Source organism: Hyla sarda, chromosome 7, assembly GCF_029499605.1.
Source record: "Hyla sarda isolate aHylSar1 chromosome 7, aHylSar1.hap1, whole genome shotgun sequence".
In the NCBI taxonomy this organism is placed as follows: Eukaryota; Metazoa; Chordata; class Amphibia; order Anura; family Hylidae; genus Hyla; species Hyla sarda.
Window position 1 is genome coordinate 36,744,313 of NC_079195.1, and position 10,000 is coordinate 36,754,312.

A 10,000-nucleotide genomic window follows, 5' to 3' on the forward strand; every position below is an offset into this window, starting at 1 on the left:
GCTGTTTTTGCAATCCCAATACCCATATTTGCATTACAGTAATAATCTAGCAACCATTCATTATGGTGTATATAACCTAGTAACCATTCAGTATGGTGTATATAACCTAGCAACCATTCAGTATGGTGTATATAACCTAGTAACCATTCAGTATTGTGTATACAGTGCATAGTGAAAGAATTCGGCCCCCTTGAACTTTTCAACCTTTTGCCACATTTCAGGCTTCAAACATAAAGATATAAAACTGTAATTTTTTGTGAAGAATTAACAAGTGGGACACAATCATGAAGTGGAACGAAATTTTTTGGATATTTCAAACTTTAACAAATAATAAACTGAAAAATTGGGCGTCAGCCCCTTTACTTTCAGTACAGCAAACTCTCTCCAGAAGTTCAGTGAGGATCTCTGAATGATCCAATGTTCACCTAAATGACTGATGATAATAAATAGAATCCACCTGTGTGTAATCAAGTCTCCGTATAAATGCACCTGCACTGTGATAGTCTCAGAGGTCCGTTTAAAGCGCAGAGAGCATCATGAAGAACAAGGAACACACCAGGCAGGTCCGAGATACTGTTGTGGAGAAATTTAAAGCCGGATTTGGATACAAAAAGATTTCCCAAGCTTTAAACATCCCAAGGAGCACTGTGCAAGAGATAATATTGAAATGGAAGGAGTATCAGACCACTGCAAATCTACGAAGACCTGGCCGTCCCTCTAAACTTTCAGATCATACAAGGAGAAGACTGATCAGAGATGCAGCCAAGAGGCCCATGATCACTCTGGATGAACTGCAGAGATCTACAGCTGAGGTGGGAGACACTGTCCATAGGACAACAATCAGTCGTGTACTGCACAAATCTGGCCTTTATGGAAGAGTGGCAAGAAGAAAGCCATTTCTTAAAGATATCCATAAAAAGTGTTGTTTAAAGTTTGCCACAAGCCACCTGGGAGACACACCAAACATGTGGAAGAAGGTGCTCTGGTCAGATGAAACCAAAATCGAACTTTTTGGCAACAATGCAAAACTTTATGTTTGGGTTAAAGCAACACAGCTCATCACCCTGAACACACCATCCCCCACTGTCAAACATGGTGGTGGCAGCATCATGGTTTGGGCCTGCTTTTCTTCAGCAGGGACAGGGAAGATTGTTAAAATTGATGGGAAGATGGATGGAGCCAAATACAGGACCATTCTGGAAGAAAACCTGATGGAGTCTGCAAAAGACCTGAGACTGGGACCGAGATTGGTCTTCCAACAAGACAATGATCCAAAACATAAAGCAAAATCTACAATGGAATGGTTCACAAATAAACATATCCAGGTGTTAGAATGGCCAAGTCAAAGTCCAGACCTGAATCCAATCGAGAATCTGTGGAAAGAACTGAAAACTGCTGTTCACAAACGCTCTCCACCCAACCTCACTGAGCTCCAGCTGTTCACAAACGCTCTCCATCCAACCTCACTGAGCTCCAGCTGTTCACAAACGCTCTCCATCCAACCTCACTGAGCTCCAGCTGTTCACAAACACTCTCCACCCAACCTCACTGAGCTCCAGCTGTTCACAAACACTCTCCACCCAACCTCACTGAGCTCCAGCTGTTCACAAACGCTCTCCATCCAACCTCACTGAGCTCCAGCTGTTCACAAACGCTCTCCATCCAACCTCACTGAGCTCCAGCTGTTCACAAACGCTCTTCATCCAACCTCACTGAGCTCCAGCTGTTCACAAACGCTCTCCATCCAACCTCACTGAGCTCCAGCTGTTCACAAACGCTCTCCATCCAACCTCACTGAGCTCCAGCTGTTCACAAACACTCTCCACCCAACCTCACTGAGCTCCAGCTGTTCACAAACGCTCTCCATCCAACCTCACTGAGCTCCAGCTGTTCACAAACGCTCTCCATCCAACCTCACTGAGCTCCAGCTGTTCACAAACGCTCTTCATCCAACCTCACTGAGCTCCAGCTGTTCACAAACGCTCTTCATCCAACCTCACTGAGCTCCAGCTGTTTTGCAAGGAGGAATGGGCAAAAATTTCAGTCTCTTAATGTGCAAAACTGATAGAGACATACCCCAAGCGACTTACAGCTGTAATCGCAGCAAAAGGTGGCGCTACAAAGTAGGGATCGACCGATTATCGGTTTGGCCGATATTATCGGCCGATAATCACGATTTTGGGCATTATCGCTATCGGCAATTACCTTGCCGATAAGCCGATAATGCCCCGCACCACGACCGCCCCCCGACACGCGTCGCACCCCCCACCACACCGCCCCGGCCCCATTGCCTCCCCAATCCCCGGTTTTATAATTACCTGTTCCCGGGGCCCATGCTACTTCTGGCTCCTGCTGCGTCCTGCGTAACGTGACGTCACCGTGCAGTGACCGCTCAAGGAGGACGCCACCGGAGCCAGATGTAGAGTAGACCCCGGGCCCCGGGAACAGGCAATTATAAAACCGGAGATGGGGGAGGCAATGGGGCCGGAGCGGTGCGGTGGGGGGTGCGACGCGGTGCGGCGGTGGGGGGTGCGACGCGGTGCGGCGGTAGGGGGCGCGGAGCGGTGCGGCGGTGGGGGGAGCGGTGGCTGTGATAGGACTCAGGATCCCCGGACAGGCAGAGGGTGAGAAGCGGGTGGCGGCGGTGGCCTATGGCACCGCAAAAGCCATTGCAGTGCATTGATTTAAAGCGCTTTAAATCAATGATCTGCAGCAGTGTCGCGGGGGGATAAATAGCCGATAACTTATACCGGAATATCGGTATAAGTTATCGGCTATCGGCCCTAACCTCCACCGATTATCGGTATCGGCCCTAAAGAAACGATATCGGTCGATCCCTACTACAAAGTATTAACTTAAGGGGGCTGAATAATTTTGCACGCCCAATTTTTCAGTTTTTCATTTGTTAAAGTTTGAAATATCCAATAAATTTCGTTCCACTTCATGACTGTGTCCCACTTGTTGTTGATTCTTCACAAAAAATTACAGATTTATATCTATGTTTGAAGCCTGAAATGTGGCAAAAGGCTGAAAAGTTCAAGGGGGTCAAACACTTTCACTACGCACTGTATAACCTAGTAACCATTCAGTATGGGGTATATAACCTAGTAACCATTCAGTATGGGGTATATAACCTAGTAACCATTCAGTATGGGGTATATAACCTAGTAACCATTCAGGATGGGGTATATAACCTAGTAACCATTCAGTATGGGGTATATAACCTAGTAACCATTCAGTGTGGGGTATATAACCTAGTAAAAACAGACAAGGTAAATGTTTAGTACAGCTCACCTCTACCAATTTCTGTGCGCGGGTCCACACTCGGCAAAGTGCTGATATTCAATGCAGAAGAACAAACGATGATCCGGCACCAGATGTAAGATTTGCAGCTTTATTTTCTCCGTATCAAAATGAACAAACATCACACAGTAAAACCGACTCCCTCCACAGTCATACGCGTTTCAAGTGCATGCGCGCTCTTCCTTAGAGACGTCACTGAGGAAGAGCGCGCATGCGCTTGAAACGCGTATGACTGTGGAAGGAGTCGGTTTTACTGTGTGATGTTTGTTCATTTTGATACGGAGAAAATAATGCTGCAAATCTTACATCTGGTGCCGGATCATCGTTTGTTCTTCTGCATATAACCTAGTAACCATTCAGTATGGGGTATATAACCTAGTAACCATTCAGTATGGTGTATATAACCTAGTAACCATTCAGTATGGGGTATATAACCTAGTAACCATTCAGTATGGTGTATATAACCTAGTAACCATTCAGTATGGGGTATATAACCTAGTAACCATTCAGTACGGGGTATACAACCTAGTAACCATTCAGTATGGGGTATACAACATAGTAACCATTCAGTACGGGGTATATAACCTAGTAACCATTCAGTACGGGGTATATAACCTAGTAACCATTCAGTATGGGGTATACAACCTAGTAACCATTCAGTATGGGGTATATAACCTAGTAACCATTCAGTATGGGGTATATAACCTAGTAACCATTCAGTACGGGTATATAACCTAGTAACCATTCAGTATGGGGTATACAACCTAGTAACCATTCAGTATGGGGTATACAACCTAGTAACCATTCAGTATGGGGTATATAACCTAGTAACCATTCAGTACGGGGTATACAACCTAGTAACCATTCAGTACGGGGTATACAACCTAGTAACCATTCAGTATGGGGTATACAACCTAGTAACCATTCAGTATGGGGTATATAACCTAGTAACCATTCAGTATGGGGTATATAACCTAGTAACCATTCAGTATGGGGTATATAACCTAGTAACCATTCAGTATGGGGTATATAACCTAGTAACCATTCAGTATGGGGTATACAACCTAGTAACCATTCAGTATGGGGTATACAACCTAGTAACCATTCAGTGTGGGGTATATAACCTAGTAACCATTCAGTATGGGGTATACAACCTAGTAACCATTCAGTGTGGGGTATATAACCTAGTAACCATTCAGTATGGGGTATATAACCTAGTAACCATTCAGTATGGGGTATATAACCTAGTAACCATTCAGTATGGGGTATATAACCTAGTAACCATTCAGTATGGGGTATACAACCTAGTAACCATTCAGTATGGGGTATACAACCTAGTAACCATTCAGTATGGGGTATATAACCTAGTAACCATTCAGTATGGGGTATACAACCTAGTAACCATTCAGTATGGGGTATATAACCTAGTAACCATTCAGTATGGGGTATATAACCTAGTAACCATTCAGTACGGGTATATAACCTAGTAACCATTCAGTATGGGGTATACAACCTAGTAACCATTCAGTATGGGGTATACAACCTAGTAACCATTCAGTATGGGGTATATAACCTAGTAACCATTCAGTACGGGGTATACAACCTAGTAACCATTCAGTACGGGGTATACAACCTAGTAACCATTCAGTATGGGGTATACAACCTAGTAACCATTCAGTATGGGGTATATAACCTAGTAACCATTCAGTATGGGGTATATAACCTAGTAACCATTCAGTATGGGGTATATAACCTAGTAACCATTCAGTATGGGGTATATAACCTAGTAACCATTCAGTATGGGGTATACAACCTAGTAACCATTCAGTATGGGGTATACAACCTAGTAACCATTCAGTGTGGGGTATATAACCTAGTAACCATTCAGTATGGGGTATACAACCTAGTAACCATTCAGTGTGGGGTATATAACCTAGTAACCATTCAGTATGGGGTATATAACCTAGTAACCATTCAGTATGGGGTATATAACCTAGTAACCATTCAGTATGGGGTATACAACCTAGTAACCATTCAGTATGGGGTATACAACCTAGTAACCATTCAGTATGGGGTATATAACCTAGTAACCATTCAGTATGGGGTATATAACCTAGTATCCATCAAGTAAAGGGTATATAACGTAGTAACCATTCAAAACACTGCTCGAAAACAAATCACTGCAGCATCCACACAATATTTTCGATAACTTGGATTTTGCTGCACCGGGCGGAGATTCCGTAGTGTGAATGTGCCCATAGAGGAGGGGTAAGCATGTAGCAGGGTGCGGTGCATCAGCTATAATACTGACATCTATATGTAGTCCACTGGATGTCAGGTATGTTTGATGAGACTTACCTCTAGTTTAGGGTATGTTCACACTGCGGAATCCCCGCGGAATTCCGCGAGTAAAAATCCGCACAGTGAACATTACCATCAGTGCGAATGGGTCTTCTGCGAGACCAGTTCACACTGCGGAATTTCAGCGGCAGACAATTCCGCCGCTGAAATTGTTCCGCGCAAAGAAAGAGAATGTTCATTCTTGGCGCGGAAGTCCGCGAGCACTGCATAGCCGTCAAAGGTGACGGCGCAGTGCCGCACGGTCCTACTGCCGCCGCTGGCTGCCAGTCTGTATCTCCGCTTGCTGAATTCTGCGAGCAGAGATTCCGTTCACACTCTGTAGTGTGAACATACCCTTATAGAGTGATTCATGGAACTGCAGGGCGGTCAGACTAAAGTCACATGGTTGACTTCTCTGATCATAACTGGGCCAAAAACCAATCTGCAACGTATCTAGTGTGTGAAGGAGCCTTTAAATTAGTGATCTCAAACTGTGGCCCTCCAGATGTTGCAAAACTTCAACTCCCAGCATGCCCGGAGTTGAAGTTTTGCAACATCTGGAGGGCCAGTTTGAGACCAGTGCCTTAGATGTGTAGTCCAGTGGAAAAAAATTCTTATTTTTTTTTTTTTTTTTTTTTTTTTTAATCAACTGGTGCCAGAAAGTTAAACAGATTTCTTAATTACTTCTATTAAAAAATCTTTATCCTTCCAGTACTTATTAGCTGCTATATACTACAGAGAAAGTTTTTTCCTTTTGGATTCTTTTTTTCTTCTGTCCACACTGCTCTCTGCTGACACCTCTGTCCAGAACAGGAGCAAATCCCCATAGCAAACCTATGGAAAGTTATTGACACGGACAGAGGTGTCAGCAGAGAGCACTGTGGAAAGAAAATTACAAAAAAAAACTAAAACAAAAAGAACTTTCTCTGTAATATACATTTCGCTAATAAGTAATGGAAGGATAAAGATTTAATAGAAGTAATTTACAAATCTATTTAACTTTCTGGCACCAGTTGATTTAAAAAAAAATAAAAAAAATAAAAAAAAAAAGGTTTCCACTGGAGTACCTTTTTAAAGGGTGTCTACTTTCAGAAAACCTTTTATTGGTGGAGACCCCTGAGGAAGGCTAAAACAAAAGAGGCGACTGAGGGCCAATTCTTCTCTTGGGCTCAGATATTAGCGTCTGTCTGTGATGGTGAAATCCCATCCCCCTCCCAACAGCGATAGAAATTGATTAACTTAATAAAGCACTAATTTAAGCACGTGTACTTAGCAATAAGAGGGCAGTGTAACAACTTCTCTCCTACACGTATCCAGGTAACACAAGTACCTTCGGCACCTTTCGCCTTCTCCTCCTCGTCGTCTTCATCCTTGATAATGAGACGGCCGTCTGATGTGACTTTGAAGTCGTGGCTCTTCTTTGTGCTCTTCACACCGGGTTTTGTGGCTGTGATGTGAAATAAAAACAAATGTAGTTACAGGAATTTATACTAATTCTATCTAATGTTCCATCTAATGGAGACATTCGGAAGATCACACCATGAAACACAGAACATACAACTATTAAAAGTTACATGTCAAGCTCTCTGTGAAGTTCTAGATGAGCAGATGGTGTGAAGATTCACACTTACAGCTGTTCTGATGCTGAATATTTCTCAGGGTTAATAGGGTTAACAAAGTAATTGGCATCAGCAATAAGAGAACTAAATAGTCATTTTAAGGCACAGAGACAGAAGAAAGGCAACGCGTACTGTCTTATTAATACAAATGATAACTTTGTGTAATACTTTAAATAGATTCATACTATAAAGAGGTTTCCCTAAAGCCTGAACTAGGACAAAGTTTTACCTTATAACAGAACACATGTAAATTCACCCCGTTTTAATTGATTAAGTGGAAGTGGTCTTATAGTTGTTCCTGCACAATAGCTCTTATCCTCTCACTTATCTACACACAATCGATTACTATAAAACTATGTGTATGTGAATATACGTGTGTGTGTGTGTGTATATGTGTGTGTGTGTGTGTGTGTACGCGATATATTTTATATGTGTGTGTGTGTGCGCGTGAATATATATTTCTCGGTCGCTCTTCATTTGGGGACACCTATACTGATGGGTAGTGCTGGGCGGTATGACCAAAAATGTGTATCACTGCATTCTTCAAACTTATGGCGGTTCCACAGTATTTGACGGTATTTTTTATTTTCCACTAATTCCCAGTCCGGTGACTCCTTCAATATGAAGTTCCACATAGTGTGCCTCTATGGGTTCATGGGACCTCTTCTGTGTCTGCATGTTTCCTGCCCCACATGCATCCCTCATCTCTTGAATCTGCGACAACCGTCCTGGTGGGTAGCACCATTAGGAGATGCGGTGTGGGCATCTCCTGCACGTTCCATGGCTTTTCATGGCTACAGCTGCACTCTCTGTTCTCCTTTTCTACCGTGTTTCTCCGAAAATATATTAATTTTAGTCACAAAACACACACTAGGGCTTATTTTCAGGGTAGGGCTTAGTTATTTATGATATGTACATTGAACAACATACATTGCCCCCAACGTCCCGTCCCCCCCGCCGGTTTATCAGCCCAGCGCTGCACCCCACATCGGGGGACTAATCGTACCGTATGTCACCCGCAAGCGCTGCTTCTCTCCCGCCCCCTGCAAAATAATTATCAGCCGCTGCGCTGTACTTTGTATTCCTGTGCCCGGGCTGCAAACATTAAAAAACAAACTGTAACTTACCTTCGTACCCCATTGCTAAGGAACTGGCCTCATGGTCCCTCCGCTGTTCTTGCTGCTTCCTCGGGATAGGAACGTCACAGAGCCTTCAGCCTATCACCGTCCGCAGCGATGTCCTGCCTCTGCCGATGATAGGCTGAGCCCACTGTCATGTAAGAAGCCGGCCGGCTTCTTACATGACAGTGGGCTCAGCCTATCATCGGCAGAGGCGGGACATCGCAGCGGTCGGTGATAGGCTGAAGGCTCTGAGACGCCCAACACCAAGAAGCCGCAAGAACAGCGGAGGGACCATGAGGCCGGTTCCTTAGCAACGGGGGAACGGAGGACGAAGGTAATTTACAGTTTGTTTTTTAATATTTGCAGCCCGGGCATTGCCTAGGTCTTATTTTCGGGGTAGGGCTTATATTGCAGCCCACCTCGATAATCCAGCTAGGACTTATTTTCGGGGTAGGGTGTATTTTCGGGGAAACAGGGTAAGAGTGCCACGTTGGTCTGCTAGGGGCATGGTTGGGACACACCATTGGGTGCTGAGTCCATCTTCCATACTGCCGGACTTTTGGATGTCTGCAGTTCCTTCGTGTCTGCAGTTTGGTACCCCACCACTATCGTGAGGTAACCATGTCTGTGTCCCTACGTATGCTTAGGTCCTCTGCACGTGTAGAGCCCACCCTCCCTTCTGTTCGGTATGGTGTGCCTCGGGCCTTCCTGTGATCTTGTTCTAAAAACCTGCGATGGTTGAGGAAGGGTGTGTTTATCCTTCCCTTGACAGGGTCGGTTGTGCGACACTGACATCACAGTCTTCTAGAGTGACCTTCCTGTGCCCTGTACCTGGGAGTCTCTGCTGGGTTCCCTTCTGTTTTTTCCCTCCGTTCCCGTCCTGACGGGATGTTGCTTCGGAGTGCTCTTCTCGGACCGCTGAGGTCCAACTCTGGTTAGTCTCCTTGGATTGGACACTATCCTAGACTGCTGTGGCTTGCCTTTTTTTTGGGTTGGCACTCCGGGTTCTTAGGGCCTTAGTGATGGTTGAGGTCTCGGGCATGGGTAGCGATCCTGCCCATGTCTTTCTGTACCGCACTTCTTGTCTCGACACGGAAGTTTGTTTCCCAGAGCATTTGGCGGCCATTGGGTTTCCTTCCTCTTCAGGTGTATGTCTTCCAAGTGACTCAGGAACCTCCATTGTCACTCCGGCATTCAGAGATGCCCCTTTTTCGGGGCATTACATTCCATTTTTAAGCTGTTATTGCTTTCCGTCTCCTCCTTCGGGGTCCATGTACTCCCGAGATGGGGGGCATTCGGGTCATGCAGATTACACCAGTCAAGCTAATTTCTCCTTCTGGGAGCTTGCGGCAGGCCCCTGGGACAGGGGTTTTGGGTCTCCAGATGTTTGGGTCATCGCTCTTAGGCTCCAGACCTCTCTAGAGCCGGTTTCAGTCTTTTTTTCAGTGGTTTTCTGGTCTCCACTTCCTGTGCTTGCCTTCTGCTCAGGCACACACTGCTCTCCCTGGCGTCTTTCCCCAATATTCTCTTGAATCGGTCCACTCTGGATGGAGTTCTCTTGTTGTGCCCTTTTTCCATTTTTGTTTCACAGCTGGGCTAGCCCTCTGTCTGGTTCTG

General features: G+C 45.0%; 1 protein-coding gene across 2 annotated transcripts in view; it reads right to left on the reverse strand.

Moving 5' to 3' along the window:
• Positions 1-10,000, reverse strand: part of RRP12 (ribosomal RNA processing 12 homolog) — a gene marked incomplete in the record, with an annotated part of 104,250 nt that overhangs the window by 12,624 nt on the left and 81,626 nt on the right. For both annotated transcript variants that reach the window (XM_056528911.1, XM_056528910.1), the window contains 1 exon segment: positions 6,974-7,090. In XM_056528911.1, the coding sequence (XP_056384886.1) occupies positions 6,974-7,090 (117 nt within the window).